Source organism: Chrysemys picta, chromosome 23 (assembly GCF_011386835.1).
Source record: "Chrysemys picta bellii isolate R12L10 chromosome 23, ASM1138683v2, whole genome shotgun sequence".
Taxonomy (NCBI): Eukaryota; Metazoa; Chordata; order Testudines; family Emydidae; genus Chrysemys; species Chrysemys picta.
The window spans coordinates 577,908-603,813 of record NC_088813.1 but is presented as its reverse complement, the minus strand read 5'-3'; the positions used below and the strand labels follow the sequence as shown (position 1 = coordinate 603,813).

General features: G+C 50.3%; 1 protein-coding gene across 1 annotated transcript; it reads right to left on the bottom strand.

Moving 5' to 3' along the window:
- Positions 1-21,679: 21,679 nt before the first annotated feature.
- Positions 21,680-24,258, bottom strand: LOC135977248 (uncharacterized). Its single transcript, XM_065577030.1, has 2 exons — positions 23,415-24,258; positions 21,680-22,420 (listed from the first exon to the last, which is right to left on the bottom strand). Exons 1-2 carry the CDS (start codon positions 23,989-23,991, stop codon positions 22,008-22,010), a joined length of 990 nt encoding a protein of 329 aa, XP_065433102.1. The 5' UTR covers positions 23,992-24,258; the 3' UTR covers positions 21,680-22,007.
- Between the last annotated feature and the right edge of the window lie 1,648 nt (positions 24,259-25,906).

The window sequence follows — 25,906 nt, the reverse complement described above, 5'->3', positions numbered from 1 at the left end:
GGGCTGCTCTCATCCTGGTATTCTGGCGCTTCAGGGCGGGGAAAGCAAGTCACAAAATTCCATGAAAGTGCCCTTACGCATGCGAAAGTTTTGCAGCCACTGGGAATCATATCACACCGGCAACACGATGCTGTCCCATCAGTCTGTGCTTGTTTCCCAGGCCCAGAATCGGCGTTCCACGCCATGAACCTGCCCCAGTAACACCATGATTTGCACATTGCTGGGGCCCGTACTTTGTGAGAGGTCAATGTCCTTGTCAATTTCCTCATCACTCTCGTCGCCGCACTGCAATCGCCTCCTCGGCTGGTCCTGGTTTTGCTTTGGCATGTCCTGGCTCTGCATATTCTCCAGGACAATACGTGTGGTGTTCATAGTGCTCCCAATTGCCATGGTTATCTGAGCGGGCTCCATGATCCCAGTGCTATGGCGTCTGGTCTGAAAAAAGGAGTGAAACTGACGGAGGGAGGGAGGGGCGACTGATGACATGGCGTACAGGTACAGGGAATTAAAATCAACAAAGGTGGCTGTGCATCAGGGAGAAACACAAACAACTGTCACACAGAATGGCCCCGCCAAAGATTGAACTCAAAACCCTGGGTTTAGCAGGCCGTTGATTTCACGGAGGGAAGGGGAAGCAAATGAATACAGAACAAATCTGGTCCATCTATTTTTTACATCTTAAGCTGGCAGCAGACGGTGCAGCATGACTGATAGCCATCGGCATCTTCTGGGTGCTTGGCAGAAAATGATGTACTACGATTGATAGCCATCATCATCAAGAATCAGATGCCCAGAGTGGAAAGTTTGGTGCAGTATTTCTTAGAGGAATCTGCTGAAGAACTTTCCCGGGTGCCTCTGACTGAACTCACTGAGGAGTACGACGACGACGGATACCAATCGTAATACACCATCCACTGCCAAAAGGCAAGGAGCTGCTGCTGTGTAGCAATGCAGTACCACATCTGCCGGCACCCAGATGACATATGGTGATGGTGAGCTGAGCTGAGCTGAGCGGGCTCCATGCTTGCCGTGGTATGTTGTCTGCACAGGTAACCCAGGTAAAATGGCGCGAATCGATTGTCTGCTGTTGCTCTGACGGCGGGGGAGAGGCCTGACGACATGTACCCAGAACCCCACGCCACACTATTTTTGCATCATCAGGCATTGGGATCTCAAACCAGAATTCCAATGGGCGGCGGAGACTGCGGGAACTGTGGGATAGCTACCCACAGTGCAATGCTCCAGAAGTCGATGCTAGCCTTGGTACTGTGGACGCAGTCCGCCGACTTAATGCATTTAGAGCATTTTATGTGGGGACACACACAATCGACTGTTTAAAACCGATATCTATAAAACCAGCTTTTATAAATTCAACCTAATTTCATAGTGTAGACATACTCTGAGAGAACAAAAGACCCCTAGGCACCTAGCAGTTTCCCAATTTGAAAAGGTACAGCTCCCCTATCAGTGCCCCGGTCAGGTGCCAACTCATCTTAAGTTTACCTCTGCATCACAGTGAGACTTTTTAACCCTTTATAGGTAAAGCAAGTAGAGAACAGCTACTAAGAAGGATTTTATAGCTAACTGACTGGCTGGGTGTCCATAAAAGGGAGCTCTGCCCACTCCTCATTTATCACAATGTGCATGTGGGTCCTGTGTGATGTTGTGGATGTGTTATGTTGTTTTGTCTCTGTGAGCTGTTTGCATATGTATTGGGTTTTGCATGACATGGCTATGTGTTCTTTTGCTGTGTGTTTTTATGCTTTCTTGTTATGCATTTGTTTCTGCTGTTTATTGTATGGATTTGCTATATGTATGTTTTATGTGGCTTTGGTTTCTGTGCATGTGGGGCTGTGTGCAGTGTGGTTTTGTGCTTGTGCATGTGTATGTTTTTTTCTTTATGCCATGTGGGCCTGTGCACTGTTTTCTCTCTCTCCCTCTCTCTCTCTCTGTCTTCATATGTAACTTCACTGTGAATTTTCAAAACAGCCTCAGATCTGAAAATTTTTACCACAAATTTTTCTCCAGCAATAAATTTTCATCAGTTTCTACCAAAGTTTTTGTTATGAGAGGGCATCAAATTAAACTATGATATTCAGAGGTTAAAACCTCTTCCCCCTTCAGGGATTTTCCTTGGAAACTCAGACGATCAAGAGTTGGAAAATGAACCTATGTAAGGAGTCATATAAAAAATGGAAACTAGGACAGATTACAAAGGATGAATATAGGCAAACAACACAGGAATGCAGGGGCAAGATTAGAAAGGCAAAGGCACAAAATGAGCTCAAACTGGCTACGGGAATAAAGGGAAACAAGAAGACTTTTTATCAATACATTAGAAGCAAGAGGAAGACCAAGGACAGGGTAGGCCCACTGTTCAGTGAGGAGGGAGAAACAGTAACAGGAAACTTGGAAATGACAGAGATGCTTAATGACTTCTTTGTTTCGGTGTTCACCGAGAAGTCTGAAGGAATGCCTAACATAGTGTATGCTAATGGGAAAGGGGTAGGTTTAGAAGATAAAATAAAAAAAGAACAAGTTAAAAATCACTTAGAAAAGTTAGATGCCTGCAACTCACCAGGGCCTGACGAAATGCATACTAGAATACTCAAGGAGCTAATAGAGGAGGTATCTGAGCCTCTAGCTATTATCTTCGGAAAATAATGCGAGACAGGAGAGATTCCAGAAGACTGGAAAAGGGCAAATATAGTGCCCATCTATAAAAAGGGAAATAAAAACAACCCAGGAAACTACAGACCAGTTAGTTTAACTTCTGTGCCAGGGAAGATAATAGAGCAAGTAATTAAGAAAATCATCTGCAAACACTTGGAAGGTGGTAAGGTTGATAGGGAATAGCCAGCATGGATTTGTAAAGAACAAATCATGTCAAACCAATCTGACAGCTTTCTTTGATAGGATAACGAGTCTTGTGGATAAGGAAGAAGCGGTGGATGTGGTATACCTAGACTTTAGTAAGGCATTTGATAAAGTCTTGCATGATATTCTTATCAATAAACTAGGCAAATACAAGTTAGATGGGGCTACTATAAAGTGGGTTCATAACTGGCTGGATAACCATACTCAGGGTATGTCTACACTACGAAATTAGTTCGAATTTATAGAAGCCGGTTTTATAGAAATCGGTTGTATACAGCCGATTGTGTGTGTCCCCACATAAAATGCTCTAAGTGCTCTAGTCGGCGGACCGCGTCCACAGTACGAGGCTAGCGTCGACTTCCGGAGCATTGCACTATGGGTAGCTATCCCACAGCTATCCCACAGTTCCCGCAGTCTCCGCCGCCCCTTGGAATTCTGGGTTGAGATCCCAATGCCCGGATGATGCAAAACAGTGTCGCGGGAGGTTCTGGGTATATGTCGTCAGGCCCCTCCCCCCCCGTCACAGCAACGGCAGACAATAGATTCACGCCTTTTTACCTGGGTTACCTGTGCAGACAACATACCACGGCAAGCATGGAGCCCGCTCAGCTCAGCTGAGCTCACTGACACCATATGTCCTCTGGGTGCCGGCAGACGTGGGACTGCATTGCTACACAGCAGCAGCTGCTGCTAACTGCCTTTTGGCGGTAGACGGTGCAGTAGACTGGTAGCCTTCATCGGCGATCTGGGTGCTGGCAGCCATGGGGCTGCATTGCACCAGCCCCTTGCCTTTTGGCAGTAGATGGTGTATTACGACTGGTAACCGTCCTATTACAAGTTGGCTCATCGCACATTAGCAGAGTCTTCCCTGAGCAGCAGATCGTGCAATAGGCCTGAAGGCCATCGTAATACACTAACTGCCAAGCGCCCAGTATTTGCTGCCAAGCACCCAGAAAGATGCCGAGGGCTATCAGTCACGCTGCACCGTCGTCTTAAGATGTAAAAAATAGATTTGCTCTGTATTCATTTGCTTCCCCCTCCCTCCGTCAAATCAACGGCCTGCTAAACCCAGGGTTTTCAGTTTAATCTTTGGGGGGACCATTCTGTGTGACAGTTGTTTGTGTTTCTCCCTGATGCACAGCCACCTTTCTTGATTTTAATTCCCTGTACCTGTACGTCATGTCGTCACTCGGCCCGCCCTCCCTCCCTCCCTCCTTCCCCATGTCCGTCAGATACTAGTTTCGCGCCTTTTTTTTTAATTCTGGTTTGAGATCCCAATGCCCGGATGATGCAAAACAGTGTCGCGGGAGGTTCTGGGTACCTGTCGTCAGGCCCCTCCCCCCCGTCACAGCAACGGCAGACAATAGATTCGCGCCTTTTTACCTGGGTTACCTGTGCAGACAACATACCACGGCAAGCATGGAGCCCGCTCAGCTCAGCTGAGCTCACCGTCACCATATGTCCTCTGGGTGCCGGCAGACGTGGGACTGCATTGCTACACAGCAGCAGCTGCTAACTGCCTTTTGGCGGTAGACGGTGTAGCATGAGTAATAGCCGTGGGGCTGGCAGCCATAGGGCTGCATTGCACCAGACCCTTGCCCTTTGGTAGGTGATGGTATATTATGACTGGTATCCATCATCGTCGTACTGGAGTGGCTGTCAATCATGGCCACCTGGGCAGACATGCTTTGCCCAGTATTGTCTGCTAAGCACCCAGAAGAGGCCGAGGGCGATGCTGGGTGCTGGCGGACGTGGGGCTGGCAGACATGGGGCTGCATTGCTACACAGCAGCAGCCCCTTGCCTTTTGGTAGACGATGGTATATTACGATTGGTAACCGTCGTCATCGTACTGCAGAGGCTATCACTCATGCTGCACCGTCGGCTGCCAGCTTAAAATGTAAAAAATAGATTTGTTCTGTATTCATTTGCTTCCCCTTCCTCCGTGAAATCAACGGCCTGCTAAGCCCAGGGTTTTCAGTTTAATCTTTGGGGGGACCATTCTGTGTGACAGTTGTTTGTGTTTCTCCCTGATGCACAGCCACCTTTCTTGATTTTAATTCCCTGTTCCTGTACCTGTACGCCATGTCGTCACTCGGCCCTCCCTCCTTCTCCTGGTCCATCAGATACTAGTTTCGCGCCTTTTTTCTGACCAGGCGCCATAGCTAGCACTGGGATCATGGAGCCCGCTCAGATCACCGTGGCAATTATGAGCACTATGAACACCACGCGCATTGTCCTGGAGTATATGCAGAGCCAGGACATGCCAAGGCGAAACCCGGACCAGCCGAGGAGGCGATTGCAGCGCGGCGAAGAGAGTGATGAGGAAATTGACATGGACATAGACCTCCCACAAGGCACAGGCCCCAGCAATGTGGAAATCATGGTGTCACTGGGGCAGGTTCATGCCGTGGAACGCCGATTCTGGGCCCGGGAAACAAGCACAGACTGGTGGGACCGCATCGTGCTGCAGGTATGGGACGATTCCCAGTGGCTGCGAAACTTTCGCATGCGTAAGGGCACTTTCATAGAACTTTGTGACTTGCTTTCCCCTGCCCTGAAACGCCAGGATACCAAGATGAGAGCAGCCCTCACAGTTCAGAAGCGAGTGGCGATAGCCCTGTGGAAGCTTGCAACGCCAGACAGCTACCGGTCAGTCGGGAATCAATTTGGAGTGGGCAAATCTACGGTGGGGGCTGCTGTGATCCAATTTGCCAGGGCAATGAAAGACCTGGTGATATCAAGGGCAGTGACTCTGGGCAACGTGCAGTCAATAGTGGATGGTTTTGCTGAAATGGGATTCCCAAACTGTGGCGGGGCCATAGACGGAACCCATATCCCTATCTTGTCACCGGAGCACCAAGCCACCGACTACGTAAACCGCAAGGGGTACTTTTCAATGCTGCTGCAAGCCCTGGTGGATCACAAGGGACGTTTCACCAACATCAACGTGGGATGGCCGGGAAAGGTACATGATGCTCACGTCTTCAGGCACTCTGGTCTGTTTCGAAAGCTGGAGGAAGGGACTTTCTTCCCGGACCAGAAAATAACCGTTGGGGATGTTGAAATGCCTATCGTGATCCTTGGGGACCCAGCCTACCCCTTAATGCCATGGCTCATGAAGCCGTACACAGGCAGCCTGGACAGGAGTCAGGACCTGTTCAACTACAGGCTGAGCAAGTGCCGAATGGTGGTGGAATGTGCATTTGGACGTTTAAAAGCGCGCTGGCGCAGCTTACTGACTCGCTCAGACCTCAGCGAAAAGAATATCCCCATTGTTATTGCTGCTTGCTGTGCGCTCCACAATATCTGTGAGAGTAAGGGGGAGACATTTATGGCGGGGTGGGAGGTTGAGGCAACTCGCCTGGCCGCTGATTATGCGCAGCCAGAGATCAGGGCGGTTAGAGGAGCACAGCAGGGCGCGGTGCGCATCAGAGAAGCTTTGAAAACGAGTTTTGTGACTGGCCAGGCTACTGTGTGAAACTTCTGTTTGTTTCTCCTTGATGAACCCTCCAAACCCCCCCCCCGACCCAGTTCACTCTACTTCCCTGTAAACCAACCATCCCACCCCACCCTCCCCTCCCCAATTCGAGCACCGCTTGCAGAGGCAATAAAGTCATTGTTTTTTCACATTCATGCATTCTTTATTAGTTCCTCACAGAAGTAGGGGGATAATTGCCAAGGTAGCCTGGGATGGGTGGGGGAGGAGGGATGGAAAAGGACACACTGCATTTTAAAACTTTAAGTCTTATTGAAGGCCAGCCTTCTGATGCTTGGGCGATCATCTGGGGTGGAGTGACTGGGTGGACGGAGGCCCCCCCACCGTGTTCTTGGGCGTCTGGGTGAGGAGGCTATGGAACTTGGGGAGGAGGGCTGTTGGTTACACAGGGGCTGTAGCGGCGGTCTCTGCTCCTGCTGCCTTTCCTGCAGCTCAACCATACGCTCGAGCATATCAGTTTGATGCTCCAGCAGACGGAGCATTGACTCTTGCCGTCTGTCTGCAAGCTGACGCCACCTATCGTCTTCAGCCCGCCACTTGCTCTTTTCATCCCGCCATTCAGCCCGCCACCTCTCCTCTCGTTCATATTGTGCTTTTCTCATGTCTGACATTGACTGCCTCCACGCGTTCTGCTGTGCTCTATCAGCGTGGGAGGACATCTGCAGCTCCGTGAACATATCATCCCACGTCCTACGTTTTCTCTTTCTAATGTTCACTAGCCTCTGCGAAGGAGAAACATTTGCAGCTGGTGGAGGAGAAGGGAGAGGTGGTTAAAAAAGACACATTTTAGAGAACAATGGGTACACTCTTTCATTACAAGGTCGCATATTTCGGCTTGCAGGCAGCCATGGTAGGCCACAGTGTTTTGGCTTTTTTAACCTTCTTAACATGTGGGAAAGGTTTCAAACAGCAGCGCATTTCCCATATCAAGGATGAATTGGGTTGTCCATTTAAAATGGGTTTTCAATGTAAAAGGAGGGGCTGCGGTTTCCCGGTTAACATGCGGCACAAACCCAAGTAAACCACCCCCCACACACACACACACGATTCTCTGGGATGATCACTTCACCCCTCCCCCCACCGCGTGGTTAACAGCGGGGAACATTTCTGTTCAGAAGAGCAGGAACGGGCGCCTCTGAATGTCCCCTTAATAAAATCGCCCCATTTCAACCAGGTGACCGTGAATGATATCACTCTCCTGAGGATAACAAAGAGCGATAAGGAATGGATGTTGTCTGCATGCCAGCAAACACCGGGACCATACGCTGCCATGCTTTGTTATGCAATGATTCCAGACTATGTGCTACTGGCCTGGCGTGGTAAAGTGTCCTACCATGGCGGACGGGATAAGGCAGCCCTCCCCAGAAACCTTTTGCAAAGGCTTTGGAAGTACATGAAGGAGAGCTTTCTGGAGATGTCCCTGGAGGATTTCCGCTCCATCCCCATACACGTTAACAGACTTTTCCAGTAGATGTACTGGCCACGATTGCCAGGGAAAATTAATCATTAAACACGCTTGGTTTTACAAATATTTACCTCACCAGAGGTCTCCTGTGTGCCCTGAGGGTCTTGGGTGAGTTCGGGGGTTACTGGTTCCAGGTCCAGGGTCACAAACATATCCTGGCTGTTGGGGAAACCGGTTTCTCCGCTTTCTTGCTGCTGTGAGCTACCTACAGTACCTCCATCCTCATCTTCCTCGTTCCCCGAACCATCATCCCTGTGTGTTTCTCCATTGATGGAGTCAAAGCACACGGTTGGGGTAGTGGTGGCTGCACCCCCTAGAATGGCATGCAGCTCCGCGTAGAAGCGGCAAGTTTGCGGCTCTGCCCCGGACCTTCCGTTTGCTTCTCTGGCTTTGTGGTAGGCTTGCCGTAGCTCCTTAATTTTCACGCGGCACTGCTGTGTGTCCCTGTTATGACCTCGGTCCTTCGTGGCCTTGGAGACCTTTTCTAATACTTTGCCATTTCTTTTACTGCTACGGAGTTCAGCTAGCACTGATTCATCTCCCCATATGGCGAGCAGATCCCGTACCTCCCGTTCGGTCCATGCTGGAGCTCTTTTGCGATCCTGGGACTCCATCACGGTTACCTGTGCTGATGAGCTCTGCATGGTCACCTGTGCTCTCCACGCTGAGCAAACAGGAAATTAAATTCAAACGTTCGCGGGTCTTTTCCTGTCTACCTGGTCAGTGCATCTGAGTTGAGAGTGCTGTCCAGAGCGGTCACAATGAAGCACTGTGGGATAGCTCCCGGAGGCCAATAACGTCGAATTCCGTCCACACTACACCAATTCCGACCCGCAAAAGCCGGTTTTATCGCTAATCCCCTCGTTGGAGGTGGTGTAAAGAAACCGGTTTAAAGGACCCTTTAAGTCGAAAGAAAGGGCTTCGTCGTGTGGACATGTCCAGGCTTAATTCGATTTAACGCTGCTAAGTCGACCTAAACCCGTAGTGTAGACCAGGCCTCAGAGAGTAGCTATTAATGGTTCCCAATCCTGCTGGAAAGGTATAACAAGTGGGGTTCCGCAGGGGTCTGTTTTGGGACCAGCTCTGTTCAATATCTTCATCAACGACTTAGATATTGGCATAGAAAGTACGCTTATTAAGTATGCAGATGATACCAAACTGGGAGGGATTGCAAATGCTTTGGAGGATAGGGTCATAATTCAAAATGATCTGGTAGAGGGCAAATATACTGGTCACCGGATGAGTAGTTTTCTGTTCCCTGAGTGACCAGAGCAGGGGCTGCACTAGAGTAATCAGGAACCTGCTAGAACCAGTTAAGGCAGGCATGCTAATTAGGACACCTGGAGCCAATTAAGAAGAAGCTGCTAGAATCAATTAGGGTAGGCTAATCAGGGCACCTGGGTTTTAAAAGGAGCTCACTTCAGTTTGTGGTGCGAGTGTGAGGAGCTGGGAGCAAGAGGTGCAAGGAGCTGAGAGTGAGAGGATGTGCTGCTGGAGGACTGAGGAGCACAAGCGTTATCAGACACCAGGAGGAAGGTCCTGTGGTGAGAATAAGGAAGGTGTTTGGAGGAGGCCATGGGGAAGTAGCCCAGGGAGTTGTAGCTGTCATGCAGCTGTTACAGGAGGCACTATAGACAGCTGCAGTCCACAGGGCCCTGGGCTGGAGCCCGGAGTAGAGGGCGGGCCTGGGTTCCCCCCAAACCTCCCAATTGACCTGGACTGTGGGTTCTTCCAGAGCTGAAGGTCTCTGGGCTGTTTCCCAACCCACATGGTGACTCTCTGAGGCAAGAAAATCCGCCATTAAGCGCAGGACCCACCAAGATAGAGGAGGAACTTTGTCACAATAAAGACAAATGCGAAGTGCTCCACTTAGGAAGGAACAATCAGTTTCACACATACAGAATGGGAAGAGACTGTCTAGGAAGGAATACGGCAGAAAGGGATTTAGGGGTTATAGTGGACCACAAGCTAAATATGAGTCAACAATGTGATGCTGTTGCAAAAAAAGCAAACATGATTCTGGGATGCATTAACAGGTGTGTTGTGAGCAAGACATGAGAAGTCATTCTTCCGCTCTACTCTGCGCTGGTTAGGCCTCAAGTGGAGTATTGTGTCCAGTTCTGGGCACCACATTTCAAGAAAGATGTGGAGAAATTGGAGAGGGTCCAGAGAAGAGCAACAAGAATGATTAAAGGTCTAGAGAACATGACCTATGAAGGAAGGCTGAAAGAATTGGGTTTGTTTAATATGGAAAAGAGAAGACTGAGAGGGGACATGATAGCAGTTTTCAGGTATGTAAAAGGGTGTCATAAGGAGGAGGAAGAAAACTTCTTCACCTTAGCCTCTAAGGATAGAACAAGAAGCAATGGGCTTAAACTGCAGCAAGGGAGGTTTAGATTGGACATTAGGAAAAAATTCCTAACTGTCAGGGCGGCTAAACACTGGAATAAATTGCCTAGGGAGGTTGTGGAATCTCCATCTCTGGAGATATTTAAGAGCAGGTTAGAAAAATGTCTATCCGGGATGGTCTAGACAGTATTTGGTCCTGCCATGAGGGCAGGGGACTGGACTCAATGATCTCTCGAGATCCCTTCCAGTCCTAGAATCTATGAATCTATAAGTTTAAAGTTGAGGCTTCACTGAGCATTGACCTCACAAGCCCTGGTTTACCAGACCAGCATTCTAAACCCTGAATGACAGTGGCAGAAAAACACAACTTGATTCTGATTCATGGAAAAAATAAAGAGTTTCTCATGTCACTATTTGTCTCCTAGATTCTAAAGCCAGAAGGGTCCATTGTGATAGTCCAGTCTGAGCTCCTGTATAACACAGTTTAGGCTTGCATAGCTGTCCCTCCCCATCAATCTTGGTGCCCCCCTGCTCTTGGGTGCCTCTCTAGGCAAGGATTATTGAGGCAGTCTAAGGCCCTGGCCCTCTTTGCAGGACATGGAAACAAACAGTCTAGCAAGCTTAGGTCTGCAGGCACTGGCAGGGTAAGGTAACACACCATTTAGGAGCTCAGCCCCTCAGGCCAGGCAGAGCACCAAACAGTCTCAGAGCTCAGCACCTCAGGAAGGGTGGAGCAGACAGTCTAGGGGCTCAGCACCTCAGGCAAGGCAAGGCACCAAAAAGTCTTGGAGCTCAGCCCTCAGATAGGGCAGAGCACCAAAGAAACAGTCTGATGTCCTGGTTCAGGCAGATGGTAGACAAATGCAGGCCTCCTGGCCTAAGGTGTGGAGGCTGCCACCCCAGCAGCGGGGTTGGCAGCAGGAGGGTAGGGGGACCCAGGCCCACCCTGCAACACCAGGTCCCAGCTCAGGGCTCTCACAGTGACTGATGGTTCTGCCACTTGATCAGCAGGGATCCAGCCAAAACATGCTGACTGGGGTTCAGACAACAACGCAACCAAAGTACTGTCTGGTGTCCCTGGATTACTTGCTATGCCCCCCTTGAGGTATACCTATGGCTCGGGGTCATCCTTCATCCCTGGTCAGCCTGTGGCTCTGGCAGCATTGGTAAGTCTTCAGCGCAGCACGGGTCCTCTTCAGCCTCAAGCCCCAACAGTGGGTCAAGGCACCTGTCTTCTCCGGCGACTCCAGCCCAACAGAGCTGCAAGCCCCCTCCCTTAATATTTCCTGTCCCGCCCTGCTGGGGCGTGGGCTCCTCACCGTCAATCTCAGAGGGAGACCACTCTCCTTCACTACACACAGGTCAGAGAATATCTTCAAACTAATTCCTTTTGAACTCAAGCAGATGAGAGATTTTTTTTTAAATCAAATCTTAATTTTCAGTGTAAATTCTTTAATGGCTAATTACATTTGCTATTAAAAAATTACACATAATCTCCAGCTTGAATTTGTCTAGCTTCAACTTCCAGTCATTGCACTGTGTTATACCTTTCTCTATTAGATTAAAGAGTCCATTATGAAACATTTGTTCCCCATGTATGGATTGGGATCAAGTCACTCTTTAACCTTTCGTTGTGAAGCTAAATAGATGGTGCTCCTTGTGTCTATCACTGTAAGGCAGGTTTTCAAACCCTTTAATCATTCTTGTGGTTCTTCTGACTCTTCTCACATTTTTCAACATTCTTCTTCTGATTTATGGACACCAGAACTGCACAGAGGATTCCAGCTGTGGTCACCCCAGTGCCAAATCCAGAGGCAAAATAACCTCTCTGCTCCTCCACAGGATTCTCCTGTTTATGCATCCCAGGATCACATTAGCTCTTTTGGCCACAGCTGGCACTGCTAGCTCATGTTCAGCTAATTATCCACCATGATGCCAAAATCTTTCTCAGAGTCCCTGCTTCTCAAATAGACTTTTCCTCTCCCCAATACTGTCTGTTTTCCCCCGTGGAAGATAAAGGATGCCCCGAAGAAGCCTTTAGGAGTTGGAAGAGAAAAGATCAATTACAATCCAGTTTGCATCACAGGGTAAATTTGATGGGGAAATATGTTAAACAGAACAACATAGACCATTCTTTAGGCAGTAGCAAGCATCCCAATGTAGAAGTAATTGAGGAGCGAAGCATAAATGATGGAGGTGGGTGCAGTGAGCAGCTTGGGAGAGCGAGGGAGGCCCTAGGCAGAAGGCCCAGTGCAGAGAGACACCACCAGTCAAAAGGCCTTGCAGGCCAGACTTGCGCGGGGATCGTAACTCCAACATGGGGACTGATGCTGGGAAGCAGGGTCCTGCCATTGACAGCCTGAAGGCATGAGGCTACTGCCAGAGCAAGTGTTTGGCTTCCAGGATCCCTGCACCACAGCCAGAGCCTGGGACATGGGAGGGAGAGACTGTGAACTTCCCTGACATTGCAGAGACACTGTTTGTGATCTCTATGCCGCAGAACGAGGTTACATGTTTTTCTTTCGCCTTTCCCATTTTCCTTTATTTTTTACATTGATTGTTGTTTAATAAATTGAATTTGCTTGAAGCATATGCAATAATCAGTGTGTCAGGGAAGCGTCCAGAGCAGAGAGAGTACCCCAGAGTGGGGACACCCTAGCCCCTGTACCAAGTGACCATGACAAGATTGGAGGTCGAGCCCCCCCTGGAATCCTGGGCCCAGTCTTACCAGGGTTACGAGGACTTTGCCACACACGAGAGTAGAAGGAGAGTCCTTGAGGTCAGGCAGGCCTCTGGGTAAAGGAAGTGGGAGTGAGGACTCAGATCCTTTCGCTAGCCCTTTCCACCAGGGTATTGTATAAGGCAGGCAAATTTGCCACAATATCAGGACCACACCCCCCTTTACACTTGCACTCATTGCTTCTCTGCAGCTGCTCCCTCTATCTCCTCCCTTGGGGCTTTCTCATGCTGGTAGCTGGATACTGCGCTTTCTAGGTCTGCTCCTGTGGATGTGGGCCTCTCACCTGATTCCTAAGGACTCTGCAGGACGAAGGGTTTTTTTCAGGAAATTGCCACTGCTTCCGGGAATCTGTGAGGCTCTGGACACCAGCAGGAATCATTTGGCTCCTGGCGCATAATGCAACTGGGAAAGCTCAGTGCCTGACTCTCTACTGACTAAGCTAGCTGGGCTTGTGGAAAGGCTTTACCCCTCCCCACAAGAGCAAACAAGCAGGCAAAAGAGAGGGACAAAAAAAAGACCCAGGCAGTGGCATAGCCAGGTTCTAACATCAGGGGGAGCAAACACATAAAAAAAGGCGCCACCCAACATATCAAATTACTAATTACATCCACTCCCTCCCACTTCCTGCCCCCTGACTGCCCCCTCCTGGGACCCCCCACCCTAACTGCCTCCCTAGGACCCTACCTCCTGCCTGTCCCCTGACTGCCCCGACCCTTATCCACACCCCTGCCCCCAGACAGACCCCCAGGACTCCCACGCCTATCCAACTGCTCTCTGCCCCCTGACAGGACCCCCAGTATACACCGAGACACACCCCGTAATCCAAAGTGTGTGTGTGTGGGGGGGGTGAGGGACCACACACAGCTCCTGCCGTTGAGGGTACATGGGCAGCTGCTTCTGCCCTAGCACCTGGCTTCAGTGTTTAGCCAGAAGCCTTTGCGAGCAGGCAGAGGGATACTGCTAGAGACTGGTACAAACAGACCTAGCAGAGAACACAACAATAGCGCTGCCTCTGCCATCCCAGCACAGAGCCCATCAACAAGAGAGGCAGAGACGTGCTTAATACAGTGCATGGGGTAGGGAGGGAGTACAGACAAAGGGACAGGGCATGGAGAAAAACCGCAGAGCCAGAGAGAAGGAGAAAGTGAGGAAGAAGGAGAAGCCAGGAGGCTGTGTCTCTGGAGGGAAGGCCTGGGGGAGGGGCATTCGGATGCAGCATGTTAATGAGACCCTTGCAAACACAAGGGAAAGAAGCAGGAAGGGATTGTGTCTGGGCAGAGGACATAAGCGGGGCTACTCACTCAGTCTCCCCTGTGGGGCCCTGTGGGATTGGATAGCAGGGCCCAGGGAAATGAAAATCTCTTAACCACACAGAATTGTTAATTGCTCCCAAATCCTTTTGTGCCATGGCTGCAAGCTTAGAAGAGTTTAAGCTATGAGATGCATGAACTTTTTCAATAAATATCTCTTGTGTGGTGCCTCAAGCAGGTTTGCCTTTAAATCACACGGGATGCATCTTCCAAATAAAATGCATTAATAATACAGCTCAGGCAAGCGGGCCAGGTGCAGTGCAGGCTGCCTGGGCCATCTGATTGTTGGGGTCCACTAGGCATAGCTACCAGGTAACTCGGGAGAGTGGAAGGCCACAAGTGCCGATGAAGCTCTTTTGCTCTGGGCCTATCTGAACCCCCAAACTCCATCTTGGGAACTCTCACCTACTTCTATGCTAACTGTTTACATGCTCTGAAGTAGGCTGAAGCAGAAATGTAATGTCAGCTTTTTAGCAGATGGCTGCAGTTTCACTCACACTAGCAGAAATAATAGAGATAAGAAGCGGGGTAGTTAGTTTGCAGGCATCTAACTCAAGGTCGCAAAGACTGAGAAAGTTTTCTCACAAGCTTATGTAGAGCTTATTGTAACAGTTGTCTGGAAGGGAGGGGTAAGGGGGAACAGCCAAACAAAGAGATGTATGTAAACAGTTTGGAGTATAAAAGGTAAAAGTTGTTTGTATTTGTTGCACTGGATTTGAGACATGATGGTCTCCTAGTGCCATTTCAGAGCTCTGAAATAAACTTGGCTTGCTTTCTCCCCTCGGTGTCTTTATTGGTGCCAAGCACACCGGGCGACGGACCATTGTTGTCCCCTCGAGCCCTTTAGGGCAGGCAACATGATTGTACTTCACAGTGAAGGCTGGCTTTTATATGCTTGTGTTTTGCTGTTGGAAAGAGACCCAGACGTCCTCCCATGTCGAACCCCCAACCCATATAACCCCCTTGCTCCCTGACTTCCCCAGCCCCTCTCCAGGCCCCTGCCCCCAGAAAGTCCCCCCCGAACCATCCAACCCTCCCCCTGCTCCCTGACTGCCCCCCGGGACTCCCCTTACCACCATGCAGCTCGAGCCGGTGGCTGCCCCTGGAGCTAAAGTTAAACATGCTGCCAGCACACAGCCCCTCCCCGGTGGCGTGCTGAGACAGTGGGGGATGGGGTCTGGTTGCTGGAGACCCAATGGCAGCGGCTCAATCAGGCCCAGGCGGCAAATCAGCAGTGCCGCACTCTGCATGGGGGGGGAAAGGAGGGGGGGAGGAAATCCCAGACCTTTCTACCTTATTACAAATTCCTACTAAGGCGCCACTTTCGGAGAATGTGCTTACTGGGGGAGCTGCCGTTCCCCCTGCTCCCCCGCAGCTACGCTCCAGGACCCAGGAACCCTTCCTCTTTTTCTTCACAGCCACTGCCTATCAGCAGGATTCCTCCTCCGCCTCCCTCCTTTTCCTCGGGGCCACAAAATCTCCACACTGATACAGCTGGTCCATCCACTGCATCCCAGTTCCCCTATGCTTAAGACTCCCTGCCAAAGCGCTGCACCTGGCTCCATAGAATTAAGTTTTAGATCTTGCTGGGAACTTTACTTCTTGTGTCCAGAGAGTCTCTGCCCCCTCAGTAAATGTCCCGTCCCGAGAAACAGAGCGTCCACCTTTTCTAAAGACGTGCTTGGAGAGGACATCTGACTTTGGATCAGGTGATTGAGGGTTCAAGTCTCTCTCTGGTCGTTCTTGCTTAGTTTTCCCTTCGTGCTGAAATTCCTGCTTCCTTCAGGGTTGGAATCTCTTCTTGGCCACTCAGACCAATGCTCTGGCTTCAGCTGGAGCCCCAGGAAGGAGTTGGGGGTTGTGCGTCACAAAGGCTGAAATGGGAGCCCTAGTTGCTTCCAGTCTAGCTTTTGCCATTCCTGACTTGCCAAAGAAAATGGGCAGATGCCCAGGCTAACGTGTAGAGCACTTTCGTTCTTCCAAATGTGTGCTTGTCCCTCTGCTTGCGGGGGCTTGCTAAATAGCACCTTTGGAGCCTGGGTGTTTCTCTGAAGTTTTTTTTTCAGGACCAGACTCCAAAGAGAAACTGCTGAGCTCCAGTTCATTTGCAAATTTGACACCATCAGATCAGGATTAAACAAAGACTGTGAATGGCTATCCAACTACAGAAGCAGTTTCTCCTCCCTTGGTGTTCACACCTCAACTGCTAGCAGAGCACCTCACCCTCCCTGATTGAACTAACCTCATTATCTCCACACTGATTTATACCTGCCTCTAGAGATTTCCATTACTTGCATCTGAAGAAGTGAGGTTCTTACCCACGAAAGCTTATGCTCCCAATACTTCTGTTAGTCTCAAAGGTGCCACAGGACCCTCTGTTGCTTTTTACAGATTCAGACTAACACGGCTACCCCTCTGATACTGAACACAGCACAGGAAACTTTCTGACCCTCAGGCCTGGCCTCCCTCAGCACAGCACATTCCCCGTCTTCCCTGCATCCCGGTCGGCCCCGCCTGCTTCCTCTCTCCTACCCTGAGCCCCCTTGCTTCTCAGCTGGGCATCTGATATCACCGGCCCCAGGCCCCGCCTCTGTCCATTGTCTTCTTTCCAGGTAAACAGGGTCGTCTGGGCCTCCTCTCCTCTCCGCCCTCCTCTGGCTGGAACTGGCTGGTCAGGTCATCGGGTCCTCTCTTCGCAGCCCATTGTCCTCCCACTGGCCAGAACCGGCTGCGACTCCTGAGCTGGGTTTCCAGGTCGTCAGGTCACCAGTCTCAGGGGTGTCCCTCCTCCAGGCCATCGGCTGGGGTCCCAAGTTCCCTCTCCGGTCCTCTGTAACAACAAACTCCCTCTCCCCTCACCTCGTTAAACCAGTAACACTCAGGGACACTGAGTCCCACTCCCTCTGCCAGCAAACCATTGGAAAACCACGAAAAAAAAAGAAAATCCCCCACTTCGTCACACAGGGTTACGAGGACTTTGCCACACACGAGAGTGGAAGGAGAGTCCTCGAGGTCAGGCAGGCCTCTGGGTAAACAAAGTGGGAATGAGGACTCAGATCCTTTAGTTAGCCCATTCCTCCGGGGTAGTGTATAAGCCAGGCAAATTTGCCGCAATATCAGGACCACACCCCCCTTTACACTTACTGCTTCTCTCGCTCTCTCCTGCCCTGGGCTTTCTCAGGACCTGGCCTCACAGTTCTTGCCACCAGCTGGAGACTGCACTTTCTGGGCCTGCTCCTGTGGATGTGAGCCTCTCTCCCGATTCCTAAGGACTCCACACGAGAAAGCAGCTTTTCCAGGAAATTGCCACTGCTTCTGGGAATCTGTGTGGCTCCGGACACCATCAGGAATCATTTGGCTCTTAGCAACTGCTGAGTGGCCAGAGAGGGGCTCAAACACTAGACCCTCAGATAAGAGCCTAATGCGCTACCGACTGAGCTAGTCAGGCTTGTTGAAAACTTTTGCCCTTGTCCCACAAGAGCAAGCAGGCAGGCAAACGAGAGGCAAAAAAAAAGAAAAGTCCCAGGAACCCTTCCTCTTTTTCTTCATGGCCACTGCCTATCAGCAGGATTCCTCCTCCTCCTCTGCCTCCCTCCTGCACCTCAGGGGCACTAAATCGCCACATCTATATAGCCGATCCGTCCTCTTCACCCCAATCTCCCCCTGCTTCCACCCAGCAGGAGGTTAAGGACTCACACTTCCACAACTGGAGACAGGGGAACCATTTAAAATTTTGGTTGGGATGGGCAACTTTAGCCATGATTGCAGGGGCTACTTAGGCATCTGAAAACTGTTGGCTTTTTGCAGATAACTGAAAAATTAGCTGACAGGAGCACTGCAGTTAATTCATATATAAAGAGAAAAGTATACACTAACACTATATTTTAAGTTTATGTGTAAATTTAGAATAATCAGGAGATCGTACAGAAAGATATTCCTAATCCCAAACCTTGAGGTCTCATAAGAACACGAGAATGGCCATACTGGGTCAGACCAATGGTCTATCTAGTCCAGTATCCTGTCTTCTGACAGTAGCCAATGCCAGGTCCTTCAGAGAGAATGAACAGGACATTCAGTGAGCGAAAGATCCATCTCCTGTATTCCAGTCCCAGCCTCTGGCAAACAGAGGCTAGGGACTCTCAGAGCATTGGGTTACATCTCTGCCCATCCTGGCTAATAGCCATTGATGGACCTATCCTCTATGAATTTATTTAGCTCTTTTTTTAACCCTCTTATACTTTTGGCCTTCACAACATCCCTGGGGAACCAGTTCCACAGGATGACTGTGCTGTATGTGAATTAGTACTTCCTTTTGTTCATTTGTTTTATGTGAAGGAATGTGTTCTTGTGTTATGTGAAGGAATGTAGTCGGGTGGCTGCCACACTCCGGCAGAGAAAGGGTTAAAAGCAGGCAGGCGGGAGCCTGTGCAAACCTAGCCTATCAGGGTGAAGGGAAAAGTCCATCGATCAGGTTCTTAGCAATATTGGTGAGTTTGCTGGCTTGAAAGTCCCTCTTTTAAAGTGATAATTGGGGGGGGGGGATTACAATAGATTGGCCAACATGGGTTTTTTTCGAATGGCAATGAGATTTCTTTTTCTATGAATTAATGGCAGTAGCTGGATTTCTGGAACCAGAACTCCAAGATTCTCTTGCCCAGCTGGGCTTGTCTGATTCCTGTGGTCAGGTCTGGAGGAGGGAGAGGAATTATTCCAGCTTAGTACTAATCTGGACACGAGAACGAATGGATATAAATTGGCCGTGGGGAAGTTTAGGCTTGAAATTAGACGAAGGTTTCTGACCGTCAGAGGGGTGAAATATTGGAACGGCCTTCTGAGGGAAACGGTGGGGGCGAGGGACCTGTCTGGTTTTAAGATTAAATTAGATAAGTTTACGGAGGGAATGGTTTAATGGTAAAACATAATTGGTGGGGAATCCCGAGCAATAGCAGGTAAACAGTATAATGACTAACAAGGGTCAGGCTGGAGAATCTTGCCTACATGCTCGGGGTCTTACTGATCGCCATATTTGGGGTCGGGAAGGAATTTTCCTCCAGGGTAGATTGGCTGAGGCCCTGGAGGTTTTTCGCCTTCCTCCGCAGCATGGGGCAGGGATCGCTAGCAGGAGGGTTCTCTGAAAATTGAAGTCACCAAGACACAGGATTTGGGACTTCATCAGCAGAGTCAAGGGAAGGGTAGGGACGGTTTTGTGGCCTGCAGCATGCAGGGGGTCAGACCAGATGATCATAATGGTCCCTCCTGACCTTAAAGTCTATGAGTCTATGAGTCTATGAGTCTTAGGCCTTGTCTACACTACGAGAGTAGTTCGATTTTACTTGCATCGAATTTTTGGAATCGATATTGCAAAGTCGAACGTGTGTGTCCACACTAAGGACAGTAATTCGACTTTGTGCGTCCACACTAACGGTGAAAGCGTCGACATTCGAAGTGGTGCGCTGTGGTCAGCTATCCCACAGTTCCCGCAGTCCCCTCTGCCCATTGGAATTCTGGGTGTAGCCGGCAATGCCTTCTGGGTAACAAAATGAGTTGAGGGTGCTTTTGGGTAACTGTCGTCATCCGTCCATCACTCCCGCCCTCCCTCCCTGAAAGCGCCGGCGGGAAATCAGTTCGCGCGCTTTTCCAGTCATTGACAGCGCGGACGCCACAGCACTGCGAGCATGGAGCACGCTGCGACCATCGCGGCAGTTGTGGCCGCTCTCAACGCCTCGCAGCTTATCATAAAGGTTTCCCTGAGGCAGATGCAGAAAAGTCAGGCGAGGAGGCTACGGCACCGCGGTGATGTCCTGAAGTCTGAGAGTAGCACAGACCTCTCAGAAAGCAGGGGACCCAGCGCCGAGGACATCACGGTGGCAATGGGTCATGTTGATGCCGTGGAACGGCAATTCTGGGCACGGGAAACAAGCACTGAGTGGTGGGACCGCATAGTGCTGCAGGTCTGGGATGAATCCCAGTGGCTGCGAAACTTTCGCATGCGGAAGGGAACTTTCCTGGAACTTTGTGAGTTGCTGTCCCCTGCCCTGAAGCGCAGTGACACCCGCTTGCGAGCTGCACTGAGTGTACAGAAGCGAGTGGCCATAGCCCTCTGGAAGCTTGCAACGCCAGACAGCTACCAGTCAGTCGCGAACCAGTTTGGGGTGGGCAAATCTACCGTGGGGGTTGTTGTGATGCAAGTAGCGAAGGCAATCGTTGATGTACTGCTGCCAAAGGTAGTGACCCTGGGAAACGTGGAGGCGATCATAGATGGCTTCGCAGCGATGGGATTCCCAAACTGCGGTGGGGCCATAGATGGAACTCACATCCCTATCCTGGCACCGGACCACCAGGCCACCCAGTACATTAACCGAAAGGGATACTTTTCCATGGTGCTGCAAGCACTGGTGGACCACAGGGGACGTTTTACCAACATCTACCTGGGATGGCCGGGCAAGGTTCATGACGCTCGTGTTTTCAGGAACTCTGGTCTGTTTAGACGGCTGCAACAAGGTATTTACTTCCCGGACCACAAAATAACTGTTGGGGATGTGGAGATGCCTATAGTCATCCTCGGGGACCCAGCCTACCCGCTAATGCCCTGGCTCATGAAGCCCTATACTGGCGCCCTGGACACTGAAAAAGAACTCTTCAACTACCGGCTGAGCAAGTGCAGAATGGTGGTGGAGTGTGCTTTTGGCCGTCTCAAGGGGAGATGGAGAAGCTTACTGACTCGCTGTGATCTCAGCGAAACCAATATCCCCATTGTTATAGCAGCTTGCTGTGTGCTCCACAATCTCTGTGAGAGCAAGGGGGAGACCTTTATGGCGGGGTGGGAGGTTGAGGAAAATAGCCTGGCTGCTGATTACTCACAGACAGACAGCCGGGCGATTAGAAGAGACCAGCGGGAAGTGCTGTGCATCCGGGAGGCTTTGAAAGCAAAGTTCCTGAGTGAGCAGGGTAACCTGTGACTTTAAAGTTTGTGTACTGAGAAGCTAAACCTGCCCCCGTTTCTTTACCCAGTTAATGTTGACTATCCTATCCAGTTACATACCCCCTTCACCCCCCCTCCAACACACGTGTCGAAATAAAAATAGTTCTACTTTGTTAAAGCACACCGTTTTCTTTAATATTGTTTTCGCGGGAATTTTTTAAAACTGGGACGCAGACTGTGGTGCGGAGCGGGTGTAGTGTAGTGACGCAAATGCAGCTTCTAAACTCAAGGAATGACAGGCTCCGCTGCGGTGGGATGGTTGTTTCAACGGAGCCTGTCACCCCTCCTGATCGGGACTGTGTGTATGGGGGGGTCTATGTGACTTTGTGGCAGGGGGAGGACGGTTACAGATCCCCTGCTGTGTGGCTCTGTGATCCTGCCTAAGGACCGGCGCTTAAGATCTGTAACTGCCTTCCCCCGCCACAAAGTCACAGAGCAACCCACCCCCCCAACATAACATGAAAACAACCTCCCAGACTAACCAGGGTAACTAGTCACTGCATCACTGCACTGTGTATGTGCCCTGCTGCTGTGCCTGCCCCCGACTATGTACCCTGCCAAAGGTGACTGTCCTGTCCAATTACCAACCCCCTTTCCCCTCCTCCTCCAAAAGAACATGATTGAAACAGTAGTTAACAGAAACTTATTTTTTATTATCAACTACACATGGCATTGGGAGGTGAAACTTGGACGGGGGCTTGTGTCAGGCGGGAAGGAAAGAACTTTTCAAATTTTGGGAAATGAGAGCCTTCTGCTACTAGAGCTCTCTGCAGGGGTGGAGTGAGAGTTAGCAGGGACTCTGCCGCCTCTCCTTCTTTGCACTTTGGGTGAGGTGGGTATGGGACTTGGTGGCGGGGGAGGGCGGAGAGATGGACTGCAGCGGGGCTCTGTCCTCCTGCCTCCGTTCCTGCAGAACATCCACAAGGCGCCGGAGCGTGTCCGTTTGCTCCCTCAGTAATCCAAGCAGCGTTTGAGTCGCCTGCTGGTCTTCCTGCCGCCACCTCTCCTCCCGATCCATGTTGGCTTGGTGCATTCGGGTCAAGTTCTCCCGCCACTGGGTCTGCTGTGCTGCCTGGGCTTGGGAACAGGCCATAAGCTCAGAGAACATGTCCTCCCGTGTCCTCTTCTTCCTACGCCTAATCCGCGCTAGCCTCTGGGAGTGTGATTCCAGGCTAGGTTGTGAGACAGTCGCAGATGGGGCTGTGGAAATGGGAAAAAGGGAGTGAATTCCTCAGAAAGATAAATGTAGTTGTGAACAAAGAACATAGTCTTTCTCTGTGAACAAGACCATGCACAGCACCTATCACATGCGCACTCAGCACAAGGTCGAATTCTCGGCCTTCGCATTCAGTGCCTGGGGTCTTGCACAGCACATTTGAGAAGCGGGGCAGCACAACGGAATTTCTGTTGCAGGCAGACATGGTAAGCCGTACACTTGTGGAAGTTTAAAACTTTTATATTACCACTGGCCTCATTTCACATTTAAAGCTATGTCAGTTCCAGCAGCCAGCAATCCGGCAAGCGGGAACTCTGCCCCTGTCCCACCCCCTCGCGGCTGTCCCCGGGAACGATCCCTTTCGGCTGCCCCTCTCCCACCTCCACCGCGTGGCTACAAACCAGCGGTTACAGTTCTGTAAAGGAACGGGAAAGCAGTCCCAACACTAACATTCCCCTACCTAATTCAAAGCAGGTCACCATGGGCGACATCACCCTGATGAGGATCTCTGAGAGCGACAGAGAGAGAATGCTCCGGGAAAGCCTCCAAAGACCAGGGCCGTATGCCGCCCTGCTGTGCAGAGCAATGATTCCCGAGTACTTGATAGTCTCGTGGCGCGGCAACGTGTCGTACTTCGGAGGACCCAATAACGCCGCTCTCCCCAGGAACCTCATGCAACGGCTTTCAAATTACCTCCAGGAGAGCTTCATCGAGATGTCCCAGGAGGATTACTGCTCTATCCCCGGACATATAGACCGCATTTTACTGTAGCTGCAGTAGCAGGGAATAAACAGTAGAGCGGCTTGTGCAGGACAATCACTGAAAACCGGACATTGCTAGATTTTTTTTCAAAACTTGCACTGCCCATGACTAAACCGTTAAGCGCCTAGGGCACACTAATCATGAACAACCCATTCTTTTAATTGTTAATATTCCTGTTTTGTTAAAAATAAATGTTTAGATGTTTACAACACTTACTGGCTGATCCTTCCCCAGATTCTGTGTCCGGGGTAACGGCTGGGGACGCTTCGTAGGGGATCTCTGTAAGGGTGATGAAGAGATCCTGGCTGTCGGGGAAATCAGCGTTGTGAGCGCTGCCGACTGCCTCGTCCTCCTCATCTCCTTCCTCATCTTCCCCGTCCGCTAACATGTCCGAGGAACCGGCCGTGGACACTATCCCATCCTCAGAGTCCACGGTCACTGGTGGGGTAGTGGTGGCGGCCGCACCGAGGATGGAATGCAGTGCCTCGTAGAAACGGGATGTCTGGGGATGGGATCCGGAGCGTCCGTTTGCCTCTTTGGTCTTCTGGTAGCCTTGTCTCAGCTCCTTGATTTTCACGCGGCACTGCGTTGCATCCCGGCTGTATCCTCTCTCTGACATGTCTTTAGAGATCTTCTCATAGATCTTTACATTCCTTCTTTTGGATCGCAGCTCGGAAAGCACGGACTCATCGCCCCACACAGCGATCAGATCCAAGACTTCACGATCAGTCCATGCTGGGGCCCTCTTTCTATTCACAGACTGCACGGCCATCACTGCTGGAGAGCTCTGCATCGTTGCCAGTGCTGCTGTGCTCGCCACGATGTCCAGACAGGAAATGAGATTCAAACTGGCCAGACAGGAAAAGGAATTCAAATTCAAATTTTCCCGGGGCTTTTCCTGTGTGGCTGGTCAGAGCATCCGAGCTCGGACTGCTGTCCAGAGCGTCAACAGAGTGGTGCACTGTGGGATAGCTCCCGGAGCTATTAGCGTCGATTTCCATCCACACCTAGCCTAATTCGACATGGCCATGTCGAATTTAGCTCTACTTCCCTCGTAGGGGAGGAGTACAGAAGTTCAATTAAAGAGACCTCTATGTCGAACTAAATAGCATCGCAGTGTGGACGGGTGCAGGGTTAATTCGATGTAACGGCGCTAACTTCGACATAAACGCCTAGTGTAGACCAGGCCTTAGTGCCCAGCTTTCTGGAATGCATTTCCTACAATATCCACTAGATGGCAGCAGTATGTTCAAAATGCTTCTAGTACAGCCCTCATCAGTGGCCCGTTCTTTAGATCCCCAAAATAATGTGACTGGTTTGTGGCAAACAGGGCCAATGCGACCCTTGGCTGTATAAACAGAGGGCTAGGGACCAGGAGGGGGTTTTATCTCTGTATATGGCATGGGTGAAATCAATACTAGAAAACTGTGTCTGTATTTTAAACAGACCATTGAAAATTGGGCAGGGTGCAGAAAAGAGCCACAAAAATGATTCAGGGGCTGGAGAAAATGCCTGACAGCGAGAGACGTACAGAGCTGAATCTACTGAATTTCTCAAAAAGAAGATCAAAGGTCACGTGATTACAGAGCATAAAAACCTCCACAGGGAGAGACTCCTGGGTATGAAAATACTCTTTAGTCCAGCAGAGACCGTTGGAACAAAACACAACTGCTGCAAATTAAAACTGGACTAATTCAAATGAGAAATAAGGCACAGCATTGTAACACTGCGGGTGGTTAACCACTGGAACAACCGACTAATGGAAGCATTCGATTACCCAGCTTTTGTTATCTTCAAATCCAGCTTGGATATTCTGCTGGAAGATGCTTTAGTGACACATAGGTTACTGGGTCACTACAGGGGTAAGTGGGAGAAATTTTCTTACCTGTGCTACACAGGGGCTCATACTAGATGTTCTAATATCCCCCCTTTGGCCTTAAAATTTATGGACCCATGAAATGGCTGCCAGGCCGCATTAGGGATGACGGCTTGAGTGTGTGCCAGGTTAGGTGTTGGGAACAGGCTTGCTCAGTGCATGGCACAGACACACATTGCTGAGCCTGGCGTGTGCACCTGTGAAGAGAGAGAACTGTCATTGCAGGCTCTATTCAGGATGGGATTGCAGGGGACAGCAAGTATTTGGAGTTGCCTGTGTCTGGGGTGTTGGACAGGCAGCCGTGGGGAGGCTGTATGAGGAGGGCATCTCTGGGAATATCAAGTACAGTTTCCAATAGCAGGGAAGGGGGAGAGCTGGAGAGGGTTTCTAGAGCGAGGAGGCAGGTTGGGTGAGGACTATGACCCTGGGACATCAGGGGTTGTTTTCGTCAGAATAGGTGTGAGTTGTGTCGAATCTTTCCAGAAAGATCCAGACTGCTGACCCCAGCTTTGCTACCTGGGGTCCTTCGGTGTGGGACATGATTCCTCATTTCTCAGCCTAATTAGTGACATCTTAATCTGCTTTTATTAGGGATCTGGGGCAAAATCAGGACTTGGTCCTGCTAGTGAAGGCTGGGGGCTGGACTTGATGACCTTTCAAGGTCCCTTCCAGTTCTAAGAGACAGGACATCTCCATTAATTTAATTGACCTGGAGCAGCTGCCATTTACTTATCCTGGTACCAGGGATTTGTTTAACCTGGGGCTAATATATCTATCTCCCACTACCTTTCTTTAGCCATCTGGCCTTGCCCCATCAAACCTCGTACCCCAG

Bases quoted from the DNA above. Each gene is read 5' to 3' on its own strand.
- LOC135977248 (XM_065577030.1), bottom strand. From the start codon at position 23,991: ATGCAGAGCTCTCCAGCAGTGATGGCCGTGCAGTCTGTGAATAGAAAG. The intron at 22,421-23,414 runs GTAAGTGTTGTA...CCATTTCCACAG, and splicing joins ATCTGGGGAAGGATCAGCCA to CCCCATCTGCGACTGTCTCA.